Source organism: Neopsephotus bourkii, unplaced genomic scaffold (genome assembly GCF_033783945.1).
Source record: "Neopsephotus bourkii isolate Nb327-2 ecotype Australia unplaced genomic scaffold, CSIRO-AGI_Nbou_v1 NB_107, whole genome shotgun sequence".
Lineage (NCBI taxonomy): Eukaryota > Metazoa > Chordata > Aves > Psittaciformes > Psittacidae > Neopsephotus > Neopsephotus bourkii.
The window spans coordinates 6,003,442-6,028,265 of record NW_026900624.1 but is presented as its reverse complement, the minus strand read 5'-3'; the positions used below and the strand labels follow the sequence as shown (position 1 = coordinate 6,028,265).

General features: G+C 38.6%; 1 protein-coding gene across 3 annotated transcripts in view; it reads left to right on the top strand.

The window, feature by feature from the left end:
* Positions 1-24,824, top strand: part of FBLN1 (fibulin 1) — an 81,239-nt gene that overhangs the window by 989 nt on the left and 55,426 nt on the right. For all 3 annotated transcript variants that reach the window (XM_061358867.1, XM_061358879.1, XM_061358873.1), the window contains exons 2-3: positions 15,064-15,163; positions 23,102-23,237. In XM_061358867.1, the coding sequence (XP_061214851.1) occupies positions 15,064-15,163; positions 23,102-23,237 (236 nt within the window). The remainder of the gene's footprint in view (positions 1-15,063; positions 15,164-23,101; positions 23,238-24,824) is intronic.

The following is a 24,824-nucleotide window of genomic DNA, read 5'->3' as shown; positions in this document are numbered from 1 at the left end:
GGCGCTGTCGCACGGTGCCCCTCTGCAGCGAAAGGTGCCCGGTGCATATGGGGGTCGGGTAAAATTGCACACCGTGAAGGTGATGTGTCCCAAAACGGGTGGTCAGGGGAAGCGTCAGGTCTGATCTGCAGGGGACCAAATTACATCCCCCCAAAATGGGAAACAAGAGCAGGAGTTACTTGAAATCTCAGTGGAGCAGAAGGAATAGCAAAGCAAAAGATGCAGGCTTTTTGAAGATAAAATGTGAAACATTCATGAATTATGGTGTGTGATGTAGTTGCTTTTGAAAGCAGGGATCTGTGTCCAGGCCATGGCTCCTTTCCCATACTACGCACTTTTCCCCTGTTGTCTCAATACTGTATAAAAAAAAGGATATTCAGTTGATTTAATTCAGTGTAGCAATCCAATGCAAACAGAAGTGGTAATATATGACAAAGAAACTATTTCTCGTATGATGATAATGAATTTGTCATAGCTAACAGGTAAGTGACTTTTTCTATTAGAGTAAGCTCGAGGGGGCCATTCAGACTTGAGGCTTGATTGTGCTGTAGTCCAGGCAAACATTTAGAAACATATGGTCTTTGGCATAGGCCTAACAATGGCAGAGAAAAGCCAGTGAAGTTGTTACTATCATAGTGTTTTGGCTCTTTGATTTTTATATAGAAGAGCACTACTCACAGATACCCTTCAGAATATTTGCTTTTTGATAGAGATGTTAGCCACTCCTCTTAAAGCAGGAGGAAAAAAATAAAGGTTTGAAAAGCAATATTTAGTGCCAGAATCCTCAGATCACTCCTCCTTTCTCTCAGATAGCAGCACATCACCAAAAATGTGGCTTTGATGTATCACAGTGATCAGACATACTAATTTTAAGCCTTCTGTGTTATGGTAAAACATGGAAGAATTTAATCTTGCAATCTCTGCACATTTAACCTTAATTACTGGACTACTTCTTAGAAAAAGGATAAGCAATTAGATATATAAGTTCAGGTTTTCATAGTTTTTTTTTTAACACAAAATATAGCCAAATTTGGCTGTAAAAGGTATACCAGGTTTTTATTCTCCAATAGAAATCCACACTCTAATTCACTGAGAATTTCTACATCTATAGAATTCTGAATGCAGTACACTATATAAAATTAGATTTAAATGTCTAAAACCAGCTGACAGTCCTTGCTTAGGACACTACATTTTGAAAGGTAGATTTCACTCAGGTGAAATAGTTATTGGTAATTGTAATTGCTGTAAGAAAGATACTTGTTTTTCTGCATTATTTCACATGGCCATCTGTGTTTTGCAGGCAAATGAAGTAATTACCTTGTGAGATCATGTTAAGTGCAGGATCTTTGGGAGAGTGCCTCCATTCCTCTGTGTGACTAGAATAAGGGGGTTTGGGGCAAAGACGAGCTCCTAAGTGCTTTAGTGATATAATTGCCAAGTTACTAGGACAACATATTTCTGAAACAGCTTCCTCCTAAGCTTTTTACCATCAGGTTTCTTGATTGCTTTTCATTGCTAATGAATCACCAAATCATCAGTATCTGTTAATTAAAGTCCTCATTCTGAAAAAAAGCCCGAGGGACTGCTGCCTTCAGTGGAACTGTCCAGTGCATGTGAATATGAATATGCACATCATTCTTTGCAAGAGTAAGGGTCTTAAAAACCTTCTAAATTTCATAATGCAACTTTATTTTATTTCAAAATTTGCATTTTTAAACCATTTTGTTGTTGTTGTTTTTTTCCTTATAATATAAACTACCATCTACTGAAGAATACAAATTGTTCACATCATTACGTCCAGTCACTGTCTGAATAGTTCATCCTCTAGCTGTGTCTTTGGCATGTCTTGGTACTACAGGCACAGACAGTTTAACTCACTAAACATCTGGAAACATGTCTATTCAGGGTGAGCTTAGAGTTTGCAATAAAAAAAATGTTCCACTGAGTTTGTGGAATGAGTTTTATTTTAAGAGTATGATTTTTACATGTGCATTTATAGCAATAAATTTGTAAGAAGTGTATGGGTGGAGGTAGAACTTACGAAAGGCTAAATCTGTGCTTTCTTGCCTTCTATCATAGATAAAATCTCCCCCCAAAATCACATAGTACCAAAAAATACAGTTCTAAAATATGAGTACTATCTCTAAATTAGTTTTAAGTTGAGGGGTTTTGTAATAGTCCATTTTCAGACATGACATTTTATTGCAGTCAGTGGAAGGGCAAAATGTTAAAACTCTTGGTTTTCATTTGTGTAATTGAAAGCAGACTTGTTAGTGAAATCCAAGATTAAAATCCATAAACTAGCTTATCAAGTTACTGCAGTATATTTGTAACATTCTGTCAGATTTCAGGCACTACCTGATAGCAGGTCAATGAACTTTTAAAAGTTATTTGTTTATTGTTGCACTTTAGCTCATTTTGCAAGTCTCATATCAACTTTCCATGTGTTTTTAATAGATAGTTGTACTGAGACCAACTTGTTCTATAATATTTTTATTAACATTTTCTGAAAGATGTGTGTTAGCCCTCTGGGAGTTGACAGAAATAGAATTACCTGGGACCATGAAAGTATTAAAGTTTGGTTTTGTGAGTTATGGATAGATCTAAAGAAGTAGGTGACAAAATCAATTCAGTAAACAGAGGACATGGATTTACTAGATCTAGTAAAATATCTGTATGTACAGAATAAAAGGGGATGAGAGAGAGAAGGTCAAGAAAGAGAGTTGAAATCCAAATAAAAAAAAAACATCAGAGCATAGTCAGGAATTTTAATGGTAGCACAGAGTGTTTTAGGATGAAAGAGATAAATGAACAAAAGCTTTTGTGAAAAAGGTAGCAAAATGTGATGGTTGGCAGTGACAGGGAGTAAGGAAAATGAGCAAACTAAAGAAATAACAAATTAAGAAGGTCATTTTAGCCAGAATGGGCAAAAGTTCTTGTAAAGCACTCAGAAAATACCAGGCACATGTATTTATGTGTCTATTTGATGGAAAGAAGTAGGCCAGCTGTTGAGATTTCAGTAGTCATCACATATAATTAAACTGGGAGGGTGGATAACAGTGCTCCAAGATAAGCTATAGAGGTGAAGATGCAGTACTGGGAAGATTGCAGGCTGAGAAAGGATGGAAAAATTGTCCACAAAGAAGTCCATGAAGGAGTTGTCAGGAGAAAAGGGAATACAGAGGAATAGGGCACAAGAAGCAAAACAAGAATATGTAGGAGAGAAAGGGTCATTACAGATCAGTGAAGAGCCCTAGAAAAATGTAAAGAATTTCTGGCCATAATATTTTGTGAGTAAAAATTAGTTTAGGAATGCTCTCAATAATGTTAAGTAAGTGGAGGAGTAGTCAAAGTAGTACCTACAAAGATGATGTGATAGGTAATTTACAGTGACAGGTAGAGTGTGTACGGCAACTGTGACAGAAACCTGCCTGTTTATACATTTGGTGAGGATTTTTGTCATGCTGAATTAATTTCTGGTGAGTCACTGGAACAGTCCAGTAAAAGCTGGAAAAGTCTTTTCTGATCAGCTCCATGCACCAGTCCTGAAGAAGGATCTCCAGTATTAATGCTCTCCTGAATTCACAGATTTGTATTTGTAATAGACCAGGTTGGATGCGGCTTTGAGCAACCTGATCTAGTGGCAGGTGTCCCTGCCTGTGGCAGGGGGTTGGAACTAGATGATAGAATCATAGAATAGTTAGGGTTGGAAAGGACCTAAGATCATCAAGTTCCAACCCCCCTGCCACGGGCAGGGACACCTACACTAAACCATGTCACCCAAGGCCTCGTCCAACCTCTCCTTGAACACTGCCAGGGATGGAGCATTCACAACCTCCCTGGGCAACCTATTCCAGTGCCTCACCACCCTCACAGTAAAGAACTTCTTCCTTATATCAAATCTAAACTCCCGCTGATTAAATTTTAACCTGTTAGCCCTTGTCCTGTCACTACAGTTCCTATGGAAGATTCCCTGCCCAGCATCCTTTTAGGCCCCCTTCAGATACTGGAAGGCTGCTATGAGGTCTCCACACAGCCTTCTCTTCTCCAGGCTGAACAGCCCCAACTTTCTCAGCCGATCTTCATATGGGACGTGCTTCAGTTCCCTGATCATCCTCGTGGCCCTCCTCTGGACTTGTTCCAACAGTTCCATGTCCTTTTTATGTTGAGGACACCAGAACTGCACACAATACTCCAGGTGACGTCTCACGAGAGCAGAGTCGAGGGGCAGGATCACCTCCTTTGACCTGCTGGTCACACTCCTTTTGATGCCGCCCAGGATATGGTTGGCTTTGTGGGCTGGATATTTAAGGTCCCTTCCAATCCAAACCATTCCATGATTATATTTGACTGTATAGTTAATGAAGTGTCTTGCCTTCACTTATTTAAACAATTAGCACTTTCCCCCCCCCAGCTCTCATGAATACTTTGTCTCTGCTTTGTGCTTGTATAACCCACTTAAAAAGTTTTGACAAATTGCCCTTTTGATTTCAAGTATGTGCTCTTCGGTCTTAAGAAGATACTGAATCTCTAGATTCTCACAAATTCTCTTGAGAACTCTTTTCAGTAAATCGAATTAGTGGAAAATCTTCATTCAAAAGAAGCTGAATGATATCTGGGATAAGGTTTTGGGTACGTACTGCACAAGTCTACAAAGTATGCTCTTTTCTGGATTATGGTAGCACTCATAAATGACCCATGCTGGACAAGCCTGTCAGATGTTCCCTGCTAAAGGGTTCACTTTTGGGTCTAGTCAAAATCTGGATTGAGACCTTAAGTTTAGTAATAAAGCAGTACCTAAAAAAATCTTCTGTATCAATGCCAAAGTAAGTGTATGGATATTGAAGTACTTTCCAGATATATTCCAGGTTTTTAAGGTATTTCCAAGGATTTAGTAAGCACTGAAAGGATATACTGTACAAATTCTACTAGCAGTAGCAGCAGTATTGAGTACTTCTAATATCAATACTTTGGTGGAAAATCTGGAAGAGCTAGATACCAGTTTGCAGCTCAGTATAAGTAATTTAAAAAATGAGGAAAATCTCATGTAAGAAAAAGTTTAGTAATGTTTTCTCCAAAACAAAACCTTCTCCAAATCATTGCCATAAAATTACATGCAAAAACTGGATCTTTGTTTTCTTCATGCTCTGTAAAGTCTGTGGTTCCCTCCATACTTGAACCTTGCCCCACTGTGGGTAAAGTTTATCCCATCCACTTAATGTTTCCAGACTATTCTTTAAATATGGCAATAGTAGAATATGAGAATCCTTCATCATTGTCCATTTTTTTAAATATATATATATTCAGCAATAAGCATGCCTACAGAGTAGATCTGTTTCACTTAAGCAGTATATAAAAGGATAGTTATTCTTGCTTATTTTCTGATCAGATGGAAATAGAGAAATCCCAGTGTGAAAATATTTTTCCTGTAACCATTTTTCATGAGAAAATACAAGAATGCTTAAGTATATGTATATTTGATACTCCCAGATGTGCTGCTTTGTCATATTCTAAGATCCTTCCTATTTCAGTTGCTTTAATTTGAATACGTATATATATTTGGGCTTAATTCAAAGTTCTTTAAGATTTATCTAAAGACCGTTGTTTACTTCAGTATGTTTTGGATTAAACTCATTATACAAATGAAAGGTATTAACAATAGCTTTATTGATACCTTTTATATAAAACTTTCTAAGCACACTTTTTTTTAAGATTTGAAATGAAAAATCAAGAGAAGATAGAAAGTTTTTCTTAAATGAGAAAGAAAATTACACTTCAAGGTATCAACATTTTGTGAAGTAATTTCATTACATGATGTTTTTCATACAGGGAAGAGTGAAGAACAAAATTTAGCATGTGCTTGTCCGAAAGAGCAGTTGCTGTTGTTCTTCCTATTACGAGTCTTTTTCATAGATTCACATTGTCATCTTGGTGAGACTGGGTTCTTTAGGCCACCTGTGTCCATCAGCGCTGTGAATGCACTCTTTTTTTCATGTTTTTGTGAATATGTAAAATCTAAGATAGCCATTACTTATACTAAGCTGTTTACATGATGCTGATTTGGTGGGCTGTAGTATTAAGTTTCTCTCAGTATCTTCATGTCTTCTAGAAATCTTCAGAACAGCCTTCAGTCTTCCACTTTCAGTATCTTTCAAACTCCAGCATCCTTACAGAAGTCCCCAGAATAATCTATCTGGAAAGATGAAAAAATTCAAGGAAATTTCTTTACAGAAAAGTCATCCATCCACATGAAGTAGCAATCTTCAGACACATAGAAGGCTTTTGAAGTGTGTAGGAACCTGTGTGTAAGAAATAGTAACAAAAAAATTAGGTTTCAAAAGCGTTTTGAAGTGGACAGTGAGGTAATGTATTATTAAAAATTCTCTGTCATTGCCTAGAGCGGTTGTGGGATCAGCCCCACTTGATATTGTTTTGAACAACTAGATAGGAATCTGCCTAAAACTGACCATATTTTATCAGTTTTGCCTGAGATTAGTGGGTAAGAGAAGGCAACCTCTTGAGGGCTCCTACATCCCTACCTTTTATGGTATTTTGATATATATTCAAAATGCCTTATAGTCTTCCTGCAATAGATGGAGTCACCTTTTCTAGTTTTTTAGTAGCCAGTTGTCTACTTTTTTGAAAAAAAATTCTTATTAGGCCTGAAACAAAATAAAAAAGCCACAGTAAAGCACTTACTTTCCCACCAGAGAAAGCAAGGCATGTTGCAACACAACTTCGCCTCCCTTAGGACTGTCCTTATCACCAAACATAGCAGCTACTTTATCACCAGCTATTGCCATGAATGATTTTAAGAGCTGCTTTTATAAATTGCAAACAGACATCTCAAAATGAAGTTTGGTCATATCTGAAAAATTCCCCTAATTGTGCGATGGCCACTACTGGTGCTACCAGAGCCACATTCCCCATAATTGAGTGTTCTCCAGACCAAAGTAAATTTCCAGTAAAATGCTGGCTGTTTTAAAACCAACCACAAAACACACTAACATACCAGGCATTTCCTTTAGGGTGCTGCTGCTTTAGTTTAGTGTGCTAACTGGGTTTCTTCAATGATTTCAGCTATTCTGAAATAATCACACTTAGCTGAGAATTCATCTGAAGTTAAAGGTTCAAACAATTAAAGCCTACTCAGGTTGTATTTCTTAGCACATGAGCTGTAGGTGATTGCCAGTCAAAGGTCCAGTATGACCTCCACACTTGGAAGAGAGAAGCACTATTATAACAGGCTCTCTTTGAGGGCAAACAGTAGAGAGACAGCCTTGTGGGCTGCAACAGATGCACTAGATATTGCTTCCTGGCTTCTGCTGTTGTGGGTATTATAAGACGGGGCATCTTGACTCCAAGTTTTATGTTAGGAAAGTTTAGATTGGTATATTCTTTAAGGGAATCTGTAAGAACAATCTAGTGTGGAAGGACTAAGAACAGCTTACTGTTGAAAGGTGACTAATGCCACAGCTCAGCTGTGTCTATTCATCTTACCCCATTGGTGTATGGGCATATTTGATGTGCAGTCTTGAATTAAACAAGAACATCTCTGAAGAAAAAGAGAAGCTCCTATTCATTTTAGTTCTTTCTTTGCATATGAAGTGGAGGAAAGGCATTTTCATGCCAACTCCAGCCTGAAGAGATCCAGCAAATACATCATCTCAGATGGAGAATGGTAATGGTTTCCTGAATCACCCCGTTACTCCAATTCAAACCGTCTGTTTCAGGGAATCATGAGGCCTGATTTTCTGGTTTATGTCTTTCCCTTTCACAGCTTCAGGTGTCCTTCACCCTTTCCTCTACTCTGTGTGCCTAATCCCTAGGTTTATACACAAGATCAAGATGTAACAAGGTTGTACTTATCGTGTTAGTCTATTACCAGTTGGACCTTTGAAGTCAGCTGGCTTCTGTCTTGTCTAAACATATCTTTGGGTCTATTTGATGCTTTCAGTGACCAGCCAGAGTGTTTTTCCATTGCCAGAAACAGCATTTCCACAATTTGTTGTAAGGACAGCCAAAAACTCAAGACTACAAATCCCAGCTGGCGGCACTTGACTGCCATCCCTGCTACAAAAGCAACTGCCTTGTCCATCTAATATTAGCCAGGTGTCATTGTTCCAAGAATGATTGCTTTGGCATAGCAGATCAGGCCAAGCACGCTTTGTCTGCCCTGAACCTATAGCACAGTTGAGCCTTGGCCAAAGGTGTGTGCAGTCACTCTGGGCTTTTTTGTCAGGAAACTACAGATGTAAAGGGATGTTGGAAGACAATGTGACTCTGAATAATACAGGTGATCAGTGTGTTATTTTGAGAATCAAAATCATTATGTAGACTTGAGGGTTTTTTCAGCTGACAAATGGATGAGCATCACTAGTAAGAGATTTTCTTGACAGGACAAGAAAAGTTTTGTCAGAAAGGTATGCTGTGAAAGTTGAAAGTATTTTTCTTACTGGAAATCTAAATGAATGCATGCCTGTTGCAATCATGAGTTCCAAAAATTCTGGATAACATACTGTTACTGAAGCATGTTGGAATGGTGCTGAGCTTTCACAGAGTCCATCTGCTGCCTGTGTCTGCGTATGCTGGGAAGTGATAATCATGTTCTGTTTTCTCACATTCCATAGCGCTGAGACCCTGACAGAGTAAATTGAGTGAAGGGAAAGACCTGCACACATTTTATAAATGTTATCAATTTATGTCCGTAAAAGATTAAAAACATCTAAATAAGGAGGTGTGACTTTGACCCCTTGACTTGCATTCACTTCCAAATCCATACCCAGCTATAGCTGGTTATGTGGGCTGGGAAGTTGATGAATTTGATGGTCACATAACTTATTGCACTGAAGAACTGGAAAACTTTTCTAGCACTAGTTTGTTAAACCCACCTAGGCTCAGGTGTAGCATTGGTTTGGTATTACCATTACCTTTATAGATGTTCCATAGGTCAGCACTGAGTAATGAACAGCTATCTAATCCTGGATTGTACATAGGAATTTCCATCAGCAGTCACTGTACAGAATAGATGCTATTACAGATTGTTACTTAAAAAATCTGTCCCTTTTTGATCTAGATGGAATGCTACTGCCATGAAAATTATCCAGTCCTTTTTACTTCTGCTTATTTTTTTTTGCACAATTCCCAGAAACAATTCAGGGTTTCTCATTCCAGGAATCATGCTTTTGGGTAGCATTCTTCAGCTTATCTTTCTTTTGCAGAAAATATTCACTGTAGCAGCTGAATAAGCAATCATTACATCATAGAAGTCTAAGGTTATACAGATTTTAACCGCATTCCTTGCTTTGAACTCCCACGCAATATGGCAGTCCTGTTAAGATTAGCAGACTACCTTTTTTTAAAACAGCCATATGCCTGTACACATTTTGCTGATGCAAGCATAGTTCATTGCTAGCACATGGATGCATCATTTACACAAAATATTTGAATTTGTGTGACCTCTAATCACTTCTTATCTGATAGGTCTTCTTTGTCACAGGTTTTGTAAAAATAGAGGTCGGAGTTTCAGATGTCTCTACTGTCCTCTTGAGAGACTCCTGAAATCTCTCTCACAATACTGCATGTAACACCTCAACATGAGGACAGGCATCTTCGGTTTTTACTATACTAACACAACTCAAATTCTTTTGGATGCCCTGCTGCACATACTTATTTAGAGGGGCGAAGTAGAAATAAAGCTGCATTTGATTTTACCTAATATAGACTTGGATTTTCTCAATTAGTCAATTATCATGCACAGTTACTGTATCTGAGTGGAAAGGAAGTAAACATGCTACCATCTTAACAGACCTCTGGTTTATCTTCATACTTCTCTGCCTTGTGATGCTAAAAATCTGAACAATTACTTCACAAACTTACAGAATGGACCAGGTAGTGTATTCCCACATTTTACAACTTTCCTGTAGGGTTTCTCCCTCCAGATAAAAGGGCACATTTCAGCTGGACACAGACAATATCATCAGCCTTTCCTAGAAGTGTTTTGTCTCTCAGATGCCTGAGATTTCTCTGGCTCGTTTGCGTGAAACATTATGCACTTGGCAAAACAGTAAGGGTCAGCAGGTTCGGCAGAACAGTGCTGTAATTTCTGTTTGATCATCTTTAGCACTTCAGCTCTGAGGGGTGCCAGGAGCAATAAAAGACACATGGTCACATTCAGAGAAAAGAAACCACATCACTTTCTGCACAGTAAGTGACATTCTCTGAGATGTCGTAATCAGCGTAGTTTCTACCATCTGCTTCCTGCCTCCCTTTCCCTTCAGATATTCTGCATTACAAACCTCTAGTTATGAGAAACTGAAGAGAAGCCATGGTCCCCCATGCTGTTGGTCCCTTGAAGAGGGTGTAAGGGGGCACAAATGGCCTCAGTATGAACTGCTTGCCCAAAGGCTTCCAACTGGGAGCCACATGAATATGCACATGTAAGGTTGAATCCACAACAGTGGAAAAATACAGTTACGAGATGGTAAGTCTGTCCTGGTTCTGAATACTCATTAACAACTCTTCATGCCAAAGTAGTCACAATCAATTCCAATGCAGTCAGGAGGTGACATCCGAAGTGTGAGACATGCACTTTCTCAGATTTTTGAAAGAGTAGAGATTTGTCCACAAACAACAATTTTTAAAAGCAAATTTCAAGGCCAACCTAGAGAAAATGTTTTTCACTGGTTTATTGTTATGTTTTAGAAGAATGGCCTTGAGGGTGGAGTCCTTTTCTTACTGCTTGTTTTTCACTTCCCTCTATTCTCAAGAGATTTTTGGCAGGATCTTTGAAGGATATGAATTGTGATGTCACCAAAACAATGAGTCTGGACCACAGTTTTTCCTCAGAAAACTATCTGAAACCCTTCTTTGCCTGCATGCACTCTTACAGGAGAGCTTGCTTATCTTGGCCTGCTTTGAATTATTGAGTTATTTGGTTGCAGTAGAGGTGTGTTGCCAGAGCTGGGAAGGAAGAACTGGTGTCCAGAGCCAGGGATTGTCCTTCTGGGGAGGAACTTGGCTAAAGACCCATTTGTACAAAGCCCTGCAAAATCCTGCAGCCAGCTCCGCACTTGAGTTAAATGTGTATCATTTTTCAACACAGTTAAGATTGACTGCAGACAACGGCACTAAAAATATGGTTATTTGTAACACATTGTATGAAATTTGATGCATGTAACGTTTGTTAGCAATACACTGGCAGACAGAGCACATGAAACAATGTCCCTATTCCCAGAGAAGAGATCAGACACAAATTCATGTCTTTCAGCACAGGCAGATATTTATTTACAAGACTGATTTTCCCTGTATCATTATGAACTGCAGTTGGCTTTCAGACACTGGCATGAATTCTGGACACACTGAGGAATTCAAGAGAAATATTGCTTTGACTTTGTAATGACAGAATTTTGACCATTATTTTGGGTATGCAAGTAAGACTAGAAGGGTGACCTGGGTCATGGAGTAGAGACCTCTGTTATAAACTGACATTTAAAGTAATTTTGCTTGTAAGTATAATGATTTTCTTATTAAAACACATTTGGTTTATTTGATCCCATAATTCTGATTATTGTTTACTACTGTAATATTTGTTGACAGGAACCATGTCATTGAATAAGCTTCACTTATCGAGGCTTAAAATGGTCTATTTCTTCCAATTTTTCCTCACAGAATAGGGCTTTGATTCTTCTGACCATATTTCTTGTCTTTCTTTACACATTTTTCCATTTTGAGTAATCTTTTCTAAAGAGGGATGGCCAGAATTATACTTATTACTCCAGAGCTTTGTACTGTAGATCAGATAATTACCTTAAGAGTACCTACCTTAAGATGAATGATGCATCCTAATATCTCATTTAACTCTTTCCATTTTGCTTTGAATTCTTGAATTATAATCACTTGTCGGGATATATATGTTGTTCCCTGCAAACAACTGAGTTACTTGAGGGAATTGTCTCTGCTTGCTTATTTGTCCTTCCCCACATATGAAGATCTGCCATTTGAAGTGCTCATGTAAACTCTGATGTGTGTCAAGGTAAGTGGGGTCATGAACAGATTTAATATTTCCACTTATTTTGATAACTGCAACAGGTTAGGGTTAGGGTACATGAAGAGACGGAAAGAGGCTATAAATCTCATTCTACATCAGGAGCACCTGGTGAATGATGGTTTTGTAACTGGTGTAGGGAGAACCAGAGGAGACAGATGCTTGTCCTTACTAGGCTCTGCAGGAAGTAATTTGTGAAGATGTCTTGAATATAATGCTGCTGCTTATTGAATTTTGCTCCTTTTAGGTATGCTTGGAGCAAAACTAAGAATGAGACAATCACGTGAGGCATTTTATGATCCAGTAGAGAGATGGTCTGGGAATGACCCGTTGTGCACTCCCTGTTTTGCCACCCACTTGCTGTGTAACGTGGCCAAGTAATTTCATCAATCTTTACTTCAGCTTCTCCATCAAAAAGAAGTAAATGAGACTTGCCCTCCTCTGTGCAGCACAGCAACCTACAGATGAATGGGTCTTGCTTATTTTTCGTTAAGTAATTAGTCAAAAATCATTGAGGCTGGAAGGGACCTCTTGAGATCATACAGTGTCTGAACACTCTCACAGTAAAGAAGTGTTCTGTTGTATTCAGATGGAACTTCATATAGTATAATCTGTGTCAACTGCCTCTTATCCTGTCAGTGGACACTTGAGATAAGTCTGGCTCCATTTTCTTCATCCACTCTTGTCAGATATTTATAAATGTCAATTAGATTTCTCCTGCACCTTTTTTTCTCCAGGCTTAACAGCTACAGCTCTCTGTCTCTCCTCATATGAAAGATATTCCAGTGCATAAATCAACTTGATGACCCTGCACTGGACTCACTCCAGTAAGTCCATATCTTTGTTGAAATAGGGAGCCCAGGACTGGTGAAAGCACTCCTGATGATGCTGAGTCCAGCCAGCACCATGATGCTCCAGATGATGCTGAGCACACAGCACTTCATTGATGCTGAGCAAACCTCCCTCAAATCACTGCCAATATTCTGACTAATGCAGCCCAAGATGGTGTTGGAAAAGAGAGAATTTGTGTCTGATCTCTTCTCTGGAAATAGGGACGCTGTCTCATGTGCTTTGTCTGCCAGTGTATTGCTAACAAACACTATATGCGTGAACTTTCATACAATGTGTTACAAATCACCGTATTTTTAGTGCTGTTGTCTGCAGTCAATCTTAACTGTGTTGAAAAATGATACACTTTTAACTCAAGTGTGGAGCTGGCTGCAGGTTGCTGGCTTTGTGAGTGCGTGTTGCTGGCAGTGACCACCAGGACACCTATGTCCTTCTTTACAGAGCTGCTTTTCAGCTGATGAGTCCTCAGTGTGTACTGGTGTATATGGCTCGTTCCTCCTCAGATGCAGGACTTTGCTGAACTTCCTGAGTTTCCTGCCAGCTTATTTTTCCAGTCTGTTGAGGTCCCTCTGGATGGCAGTACAACTCTCTGGTGCATCAACCACCTCAGCACGGATTTGTATCAGCTGTGAACTTGTTGAAGGTGTACTCCTTCCCAGTGTCCATTTCACTGTCCACTTACCTAACTTTGCCAGCTTGTCTATAACAATGTTATGGGAGACAGAGATAAAACCCATACTTGTATCAAGGTAAATAACATCCACTGCTCTCCCCTAATTGACCAAGCTAGCTACCTCATTGTAGAAGGTTATGAGGTTAGCTAAGCATGATATACTTTTCATAAATCCAATCTGACTTGTCCCGATCACCTTCTTGTCCTTCATGTGTTTGGACAGTTACCAGGAGGATTTTTTCCATCACCTTCACAATGAGAAGAGGCTGGCCAGCCTGTAGTTTCCCATGTCTTCCCTCTTGAAGATAAGGGAAACTATGTATTTCTTGAAGATGGGGAAGAATTTGTTCTCTTCCATTCTTTAGGAACTTCTCTTGTTCACCATGACCTTTCAAAGATAGTTGTGAGTAGCCTGACAGTGACATCAACCAACTCTCTCAGCACTCAAGGGTGTATTCTGTCAGGGACATCAAGGAAAAAAATTATGAGAAAAGAGAAAACATTACAAAGCTGTCCCTCTTGATAATCAGATTTTATTTTTTTTCTTTTACACAGACGGCGTATTTGTTATACAAGGAACTGTTCAGTATCTGGACTACAAGATAATTAATAGGAAAATGTGACTCATGTTTATTCCAAGTTCTGATACACCTGCTGTGCAGTGAACTTTTGCACTTGGAATATGAAGCAAATCTGTAGTGCTTGTCAGTTCATTAACAGTATTTAGATATATTAAATTAGAGACTTTTGCAAAAATATCCTCTGAACAAATAATTATCTTCATTATGCTTTCCCTTAGTTTCAGGGTTGTTATAAGTTGGTATCTGTACTAATTTTTCTTTCATATGTTATCAAAATACTGTCTCTCTGTACAGTACTTCTGCATTTACAACATGCTTTTGAGTAAAACATTAATTGCAAAATAACCTTAGGAAAAAAATAGTTCTGCAAACTAACTTGTCATGATATTAGTCTATCTTCCATATCAGCCAGTTACTTGATCTTGTGGAATCATAGGATGGTTTGCATCTGAAGGAACCTTAAAGATCATCTAGTTCCAACCCCAATAGCATCATTAATACTGTATTTTTCAGGACTTCAAAAGGTTGCTTATTGCTACTGATGTTTTTGATAATAAAAGAGTGCAATCTGACCGATTCTCTTATTGTGCAGTACTCTTACCTATACGAACTCTTTTTCGGCTAGGGTATCAGGCTCTAGGCTGTGTCTTTATGTGGCAGGTAAAGGGAAACTGCAATTTGCTTTACCATGGAAGGAATACCTCCAGCATCTGGGATTATTGCAAGGTGCTAACAGATGCTTCATTTGGCCATGGCTGCCTTATGGATGGGTGCACTATTCTGTGTGTAGATTAGGGAAAATGAATGGATTTTCTTTTTGTTTTGTTTGTTTGTTTTTAACTGGCAGATGAAATACCATTTACTAAGGTTATATTAAATGTATTGTCTTTTTCTTTCTTTCCTCATTTCTGCAGATCTTTCAATGGAAGAATGCTGTGACAAGGGCATTGAATGGGCAAATAAAAACAGAATATGTGCTTCTCTTCCCTTAATATCTGAGTCCAGAGAATGCAGGTATATAGTCAAGTGTTGTATATTAAACTACAGTTTGTATTTGCATATAAAACCATGGTAACAGCACGTATAAAAGCTGATTTAGATGATAAAACACCCAGCTCCTAAATTCAAGTTTTTCAAATCCACCTCTAGCTTTGGGGAGTACCTACTGAGTACCTATCTTTCTTCCATTATGTCCTTTAAATTTTTGCTGTTCTAGTATAGAATCATCCAGCTCTATCTGTTTGACATGTACTGTGTCTTAGGCAAAAGAGTACTATACTCACAGGGCTTGGACTTTGCCCTACAGTCAACACATCTCAGTGTGACACCACTAATGTCAGCAAAGCTTCTTCAGTTTATAAGGATTGTGGATCTAGCTCAGCAATGTTCCAAATTCGTGAACAAAAATGTATCAAGAAATATGATAGATCCTGTACTTGAATAATCTATGGATTGAATACATACATATGTATTTATGTAAGACAGCCTTTTAAAACTGTTTCTTCTATGTAGTGCCACACAGGTAATTATCCTGCAGGTCTTAGCTGAATTGCTCTGTGTGACAACTTAAAGCTTAAGTCAAGGAGATTTCTGGTTATGTAGATTGTCTGACTTCTGTCAAATGTATTTGACCACAGACAATAGTAACCCTTGGTTTATAAATAGATTTCTTAAACCTACTGACATTTAATATGATCCTAGTTTTTATTATGTAATCTAGCAAATTAAATAATTAAAAAGTTAAAATTATTTGAACAGTAATATTTTGTTTATACTGAATCTCTTATATGGTTGGGACATTCTTATTTTTTATGTCAGTGATAGATTGTGTTATTTTTGTTGTTAAATGCACTTGTTGCGTATAATTTGTGGAGTTAACAGTTTGTGATTGATAGGTAATTTGAGGGTCAGTTTCACAGAGGACTTTGTATTTAAGATATGTTACATTGCTCCCATCTTTTCAAATGCATTGCAAAGTGATTTAGCCTCAGTAACTGTAGATGTGTTGGACTGATCTTTATTATGGAAAGAATGTGTCTTGCAGGCAAGTTTGTCCATGATCTCTGACTTTTGCATTTATATTGGCATTGAAAGCAGTCTCTTACGCAGAAGCATTGACAGATAGGACTTAAATCTCAATTTAGAAAATACCTTGAAGAGTCAGAAGAGTTACAGACAAAACAGAAGCAGCAAAACCAGGAAACCAAGTTTACTGAACAATCTGGGAATGAGAATCTCAAAGATTTAAAGTTAATTTGATTAGTGTGAGTTGTAATTCTGCTGTAAATGTATTCTTTAAAAGACTGCCATTTTAGAGAGCCTTTAGGACTTAAAAGGAACTGAAAAAAGCTTGCTAACACTTCATCTAGCTTTTGTGCATAATTGATATGTAATTAAGAAAATCATGGTGATGTAATTCAGAAATGGGTAGAGTCATGTATTCTGTGAGAGGCATGAGCACTTATTGACAAACAAAAAAATATGGATAAATGCAGTTCAGGTGCATTCATTCACGACTGCATGATAAAGAAACATTTACATTTGAGTGAAGCTTGGCTTTGCTCTAGAAATGTGAACCTTTAGCACCTTTGACTATTTTCTCTAATGGCAATATTATTTAGTCCAGTTACGATTGCAAACTGGCCTATCTGTGAGAGATACAGAAAAATCCCTTTATGATGACTTTTTAGAGAGAAAAGTAAGGGACAAATACTACTTCTACTTGCTGGTGTAACTGGAGCCAGAATGAGCAGTGAGGAAGCACAATTCCCTTTGAAAACGTGGCACTGATTTTGTACATTTATACCTACTGCACAGAGGTGCAGGCAGAACCAGGTTCGTTGCGCTTGCTGAGGTCTAGGCAGGTGAGAATATGGCACAGGATGCCTTACTGGTTACAAAGAACTTCCTTCCCATTTAAACACCTGCATTTAAATAAACATAAATAAATGTTTATTTAAACACCTGGCATTGATGCGGTTGTTTAAACTACAGCTGGGATCTTTTGACTGTCCACTGCAGCACAGTGTTGAGCAGCATAGATCATCTGACTTGGAGAGCTCTAAAAGAACATGGCCTCTTGAGTGTAGAAACCCATATTACTTCATACCAGATGGAGCTGTTTGCCCTGCATATTTTATCTTAGGTTTGCAAGGTTAGCAGTTGAATGCAAAGGTTAAATACATTGTGAAATGAGCAGCTTTGATGAAGAAAAAATGAGTTTGCGCTGTTACTTGGCAAAGACCATGCAACACATAACAGATTGGATGTGAGTACTTTCCCCAGCACACATTGCAAGAATTTACATGCTGGTTTTGAATCCTCTGCTTAGAATAATAATCACATAATGGCATCTCAGATTCTGTCCTTCCCTCAAAGCAAGTTAGTTTATTTTGCTTTTCTTTTGTTCATGTGAGGAACAAGCTGCCTTAGTGAATTAGAATTGCACCCCCTGGATCTTTTCCAAACAATTTAAAGCACATTCCTAGTAATCAAGAAGTGGTTCCACATGAGTACTGAAATTGTCACACCTGCCATGTATCCTGGAAACAAGTTGACAGATCTGGGTTTCAACATCTTTTTAGGATCCTTCCCCCTAAAACTCTTGCAGCTCTTGAGGGCCTTGCCATCTACGTGAGTGGCACTTGCTTAATAAGGCACAGGTCAAACTGCAGATATGCTCGCTTTCTTGTCAGCACAGGTGAGCCAGGCCTTTTCTGAAGTTCACATGAATTCACAAGATCTATGTGGCTTCTGTTACTCAGTTGCATTTAAGTTGAATCCAGTCATGTCTGCAATCTCTTACTGTGGTGGCTTGTGCCACAAATGAGTATACCCCACCGTATTATCACTCTGGACAACGATATTTTTCTGTGTCTTCATGACTCAGTAACTATGAGTTTTAATGAATAATATCTTTGGCTGTCATAACAGCAGCTTTTTGCCCATTCATCCATTTGCTTGTGATGTGGTTAAACTCACAGCAGATGGAAAGAGCACAGCTGCCTTTTTTTGGTTTGTGGGGTTTGTTTTTTTTTTTATCTCAACCTGCCCAGTAAATCTTCATCCTTTAAAAATGAAGAATTTCACCTGCCCAGAGCTTTTAGCAAGTGAACTTAATTCCTGGGCCAGAAACAGTCTATCTCCATATGAGAACTGCATGCCTTTAGCACTGAGTAAAGTCTTTGGAGTTATTTAGTATTAGTGTTGCAAGAATGGATAAAAGGAGAAGCTACAGAACATTCTGATAGGTACAGTGCAAGAACAGAACAAAAAGGTCATCTGTTTTCCCAAGTAGAGACAAGTGGCAGCACTTGCATACAGACTCAGACGGGAACACAAGGAAATAATGAGACAAGAGTTTTTGGAGTGATAGGCACCAGACGCTGACCGCTGATAGTTGTTTATTGATTTATGCCATTGTAAGTCTGGAAAAGCTTGAGATTTTGGACATCAAAGTTGTGACAGTTTTATGTATGAAAAAGCTGTTTAAAGTTACTTTTGGAGAAGCTGTCTTTATTAATTCCTATCTCTGTAGTCTGCTAAGTGTGCCTCACAGTCACAAAGATTTTTTGGCTTCACAGTGAGAAGGACAGAACAGTCTGCTGTGATGTGGTGAGGGTTTTATTGCCACTCATTTAGGATAATTTGCTACTTCACTTTGTGAATAATGCCAAACTTCATCCTTCTCTGTCACATGATCAGTGTTGTTTCTCTACATAAGATCAGTATAATTTTACCCTTTACCCTCAAGAAAACTTTAATTATATAATCTATAAAGTTTTTTACAAATCACAGCTGATTAATTTTGAGATTTGTTGAATCAATTATTTTTACTTGAATCCTTTGCTTATTTATAAAACATGATCAAATGTGTGTATTTTCATTGTTGAGGCATTCCTTATTATTTTTGTTTGTCATAGTGTCACACGTAATACCAAATCTTGCTCTTAATTTTCTTAAATCCATTTCTATTGCATGTTAAACTGCAAACTGAAAAGAGTAAGAGTGGGAAATCCGGCTTGTCTTTGCAAAATAATTCTGGCGTGGGATCAGTCTCTTTTTAATTTGAATATTTTTTGTCCAAGACCTTCCACTGTGCACATGAATAGCAGTGACATAGTTTGAAGACAGGCTAATATGTAAAAGGAGAGAGGGAGAGGGTAGTGAAATGAAATAGACAACAGAGACATTGTTTCAGAGAAAAGTTAAATTTTAATGCTTTTATGGAAAGAAATGAAAGGAAAACCAGGTGATTATGAAATCTGTGCTGGTTTAGGACTGCATCTCCTTCTGGGAAGGAGAATCATAGATATGAAGGGGTTGTGGAGATAAACATGCATGTAGATTTTCAGCTGGAAATTTATTCCATGAAAATCAGTAACATCAGTTAAACAGAAAGTAAAAGTAAAAATAGAAACAATTATTTTTTACCTTGATTTATTATCAAATTACATAGTAATGAAATAACTTTTGGATCAGCATCTGCAACAAAGAATAAGGATTTTTTAAATGTCCAAGTGATTTCTGTTCACTAGTAAGCCATGAATAAAACTTATTTCAAAGATGCATGATTTTACCTGTAATACTCTGCATGAATGTCAGTTATGAGGCCTCATGCTCCTAGATATTTCATATTTAGTGTCTTAACATTTCAGCCATATTGCAAATAACCATTTATTTCAATAAGGTTCTGCTGTACTATTTTAACTGAAAATCAGAATATGGCAGATAACGTTGAAGTAGCTTTTTAATTATTAGGAGTGACTAAAAAAAATACAAACCAAAACCACAGGAAAGCACCTCTCTACCTTCTCTTTTTTTAAGACCACTATTGTATGCTGTTCGTAGACATGAAGTTAATAGGAATGCTGCACAGGAAATGTTGAAAGCTTTTACAAAATGAGACAAATCAGTAGCCTCTACTGGCTAATCACAGAATCAGCTGAGTTAGAAAAGACCTTTGAAGATCATCAAATCCAACCATTACCCCAGCACTGCCAAGAACACCGCTATACTATAACACTGAGGGCCTCGCCTACACGGTTTGTGAACACTTCCAGGGACGGTGATTCCACCACTGCCCTGGGCAGCCTGTTCCAATGCCTAAGCACCCTCTCTGTGAAGAAATGTTTCCTAATATCCAAACTAAACCTCCCCTGGTGCAGCTTGAAGCCATTACCTCTTGTCCTGTCGCTTGTTACGTGGGAGAGGAGACTGCCCCCACCTCAGTACAATCTCCTTTCAGTCTTTCTGCTGTGAAGTAGAAAGTGGGTATATACTATATTAGGGTCTGAGCCAGGGAGACACACATAACCTAGCAAAGATAGGGATGGATACTCATAATCTCAAAAATATCGGTCTGAAGAGCTTGTGGTGGTATGCTTTAGCAACCATCAGCAAAGGGAAAAGGATAGTCAGCTGAGCAGGCTAAGCTGCAGCCAGAAGACCAGTGCTGCGCAGACTTTTTAGCATCTTTCTTTGTCATCTCACAAGTATTTCTACCTCTGTTACAGACATACAAGCATTTACAGTCTCAAGCAATATTTGCTACCAGTGCAACTTCACTGTATGATTTGGGCAATGAGGTGTGATTTTGTTGTTGTTGTTGTTCTGAGAATGAACAAATGGTATTTTAATCTAGTATTCAATTGATGTTTAATTCCTTATTACAGTTGGGGTGGGCCACATGACTTATGAATACAGCTGTGGGAAACATTTTAAGAAACTTTTTTGTTTTGGTTGAAATTGCCAATTTCTCAGAGATTTCAAAGAGATTATTTGTATTTGGGGGAAAAACAAGGCCACACTGGAAATCAAACAGATCTACTGAAAGGCTGCTGTTGTTTGTCTGTTTATTTGTCTGTGGCTAACAAATCTAGCTCCTCAACAGGACTTGGAGGGCTAAAGGAGCTGGAAAGTCTCAACTCCCACACTCTGGCGCTTGAAGATCAGGTTTTACAGGCTCCCAAAGTCCTAAGTCAGACCACCCCAGAGCTGGGCAGGGAATGGAAATTCTTCTTCAGAGGGAATTTCAGCAACAAAAAAGCTACATATTCTTCCAAACTGGAACTAAATCAAATATCAAAACCTTCAAATATTCTGCCAAATAAAGTTACTGTCCTGGGCTTAACTTCTTGCTATGACTTTAGAGTCTATTTTTGAATAATTTGTTCGTGAATTTATCCTGGTTTTTGCTCCTATGCATTGAAAACTCATAGCTGTTTTTGTCCAGGGGAGAACTGCACAATCGGACCATTGCAAAATCCAATAAATAAGAATTGGGGATCTTCAGGATTGTAGCTTAACATCCTTGCCTTAGGATTGTAGCTTAAAAATCAATATGCACAGAGATGCAGAATCTTAGCCCAATATCCATATAGCCCCTGCTTTTAGTGGGTTGGACTGGATGACCTGGCCTTAGAGCTGAGGGAGCCCCCTACACCACTTGGGAACTGAAAGCTCATCTTATGGTCATCGAGAGCACGGAGGCTACTCCAGAGGTGATGCGTGGGAATCCACTTATCTCAGATGTCAGTATAAGCCTGTGGCTCAGTGGTGCAACTAGCCCACCCCTCTTCCTTACACTTCCAAAATACCTAATGGTGTAAATGAAGGATTTTTAAGAGTAAAGGGTAATAGTGTGCTGAATATCAATACATGTTTTTATGTATTTCTAAGCAACCCTTTAAAAGATTTTACTCCTCAGTTCACATAACTAGAGATAAGGGGAAAAAAATAAATAGGTGAATACTCATAACGGCAAGCAGAATGTGTTCAGTGTTGTTGATCTGTAAGATATGTAAGATTTCCCATGCTGATGGGCATAGAAGTGCATTTATAGGGTTTTTCTGTGAACTTCTTATAGAGCTCTAACATATCATGGCATGACTGAACTGTAAGCAGAATTTATCAGCTTGGACTGCCTTTGGGATAGTTTCCTTTCCCCCTTGCAAACTCAGGTTCCATCTTTCTTAGTGAAACTGGGTTATCACAAAACACATGAATATGTTTATACCCTTGTATGTGTAATCTGATTTGCTACTGTTCTTTTTAGCTTTCTTCTCCATTTCCCAGTATCTGTTACAGGATGTAGCAGTGGAAGAGCTTTAAACTGCAAGCTCCACCCACAGGGCTACCCAACAAAACCAAGTTACGCTAAAAACAACGTGAAGAAAATGAAGACATCTCCTTCAATGGGTTTTGCATTCAAGTGGCAGTAGCAACAAGAGTGGCGGAGTTTAAAGCCTCCTCACACAGATTATTTTGCCACAGGAAGGAGCTTTCACTTTATTCACTGAAACTGAGATAAAACAGAATGATTTTATGAGCAGTGGAAGTACAAAAGAGCTGAGTTTCTGCAGATTTTTATCTTTTCTCCTCTGCACAAATTCTTGCCCTGGAATACTGCTCTCTCCCCTGTCTTTCTTCAGTTCTTGCTTGCAATACACTCTTCTCACTATGATTTTCCTTGGTATCTTCACTTCCCTCTATCTCCATTTGCCCCACAGAGCAACCCTCTGAGCTTCTTTCAACATGCTGTGTCTGTCCATTTGAGCAAGGGGCACCAGGTGTGAGGGTAGCCTGGCTGCAGGATGGCAGACTCTCGCTTCTTACTTCCATCAGAGCACTGATTTGGATGCCATCTTGTCTTCAGCCATCAGTTATTACAAAACATGCAAGAATGCAAGTCCTAAAGACCTTACGTCCTGTGGCAAATGTGGTTGAAGTTATCCATTTGCATTAAAAAGTGTTAGGGCAGACTGCAAGGTAGACAGGCTGTTAAACTGTATTAGACATATCACCTACATGTTCTACCTACTCCTAAGAATATTTGACATTGTAACTAAAATGTGAACCTCTTTCCATAAGATAAATGCTAATTATCAAAACTTGCATTATCCTTGACCTATGTATGACATTTTTCTCCTATTGCTTCCATCCTTTTGTCAGCATGACTCAGGTACAGTGCTGCCGCAGCCAACTGGAGAAGCAGTACTGTTCAGATGGAATTGAGTTTGCCAATGTACGTGAAGAGTGTGACTCACATATTGGTGAAAATTCCACCTGTGAAGCTGACTACTTCAAGGTGAGACATAAGAGATACTCCCGTTCATCGTTAAGAAATGGTATTGACTGTCTAGATTGCTATTAAGGGTTGACCCTGAAGGTCATGATACTCAGTTTGATGCACATAAACAGTTTTTTTTTCCCCTCCTAAACTTCATGTCTCTGTTTAGGGTATCCACTTTGTGCTTCTTTGAGATAAACAGTTCCTCGTTGAGTGAAGCAGACTGTTTCATTACATTTTTAGCACAAGCAGAGGGTAGAATGCAAAAGGGTGGAAAGTCTTGAATGGGTAATTTGCTATGAAACTAATTTTGCATAAAGATAAGACATAAACACTGTAGGATGGGTAAGAAACTTGGCCACATTTCAGACTTTAGCTTTCATTACAGCTTCATGGATTAAGGTCAAATTCGGTGATTTTCAGTATTGGTGGTCTAAAGGGGTAGGACTGAAGTTAATCCTCTTAGTGTACTTATTATTCTAGCTTGTGTATGTGTCCTTAGTTAACACCACTTTGATTTACAATTGAATGGAGACATGTAACCTTGTGCTAATAGTATTTGATATTAATTAATCTATGCCCTCCCTTCTGTGTTTACTACTCTTTGCTTCTCAGTTTTTGAAAGGGAGCCTATCCATAGCACTCTGCAGAGTGCTTTTGGAAGAAAGTTCTATCAGCAAGATCTTGACCTTGACCATGACCCAGTCATTAACAGCTCTGGTCCTGTTACAGATTTCTTTCAGTGGTGATGAAAATAGATGAGAATGATTTTAATTTTCCCCACTGCTCAAAAATGCTGTGATTTTGGTTATTCAGTTAAAAAAAAGTCAGCTATATAGAAGATGGCAGACAATGTCTGACTTACAAGTTTCATGTCTCTTCAAAATGACATCTTGACCATGTTCCTGGCAGTAGGATGTCTCTGGTGCCAGGGCTGTGAAGTGATCCATGTTCTCAGTGTAAGAAAGGTAACACATGCTGATGAGGCTGGCATTGTTGGGTTGTCACAAACTTGTGTACATTTGCAGCCTGATTCTGTACATGGTGGAGTTTGTCCCCCAGAGGATCCATGTCCAGGATATGCCCTGCTCCTGGCTTAGATTCCTCTGTGCAGCCTTTGCTATTAGGAAGTGTGTCCATCCCAATGTGCATGTGGCATGATAAAATATTTAAACCTATGTGTCAGTACTTTGAAGGGCTATGAACAGATGAACAAAGACCGTGATGGCTACTACTCTGCAGATTCAAGTGCTTGCAGAGACAGGTTTATAACAGCAGCACTATTTTAAACAACACATGCCATGAGACAACTCTAAACCAGAATAGAACTGTTTAAGGAAACATCAATTGACTGATTTTTCCCTATGTGGGCTTGTTAGCATGAGGAAGAGTTAATGGTGTTTTTTAAAATGGCCAGACTTCTTTAAAGATGTCAGGTTTTCATGGTGACAGCTGTATTATTAAACAAAATGAACTTGGACTTGGTCTCTAGCCCTGAGAATAAACTGCTCAGCACAGCTCATGTCATGTAACTGACATCTTTCTCCTGCAAAACATAGTGCATAAGGGCTGTTGGGAACACTCACTGGCCTGTGCTAACCCCAA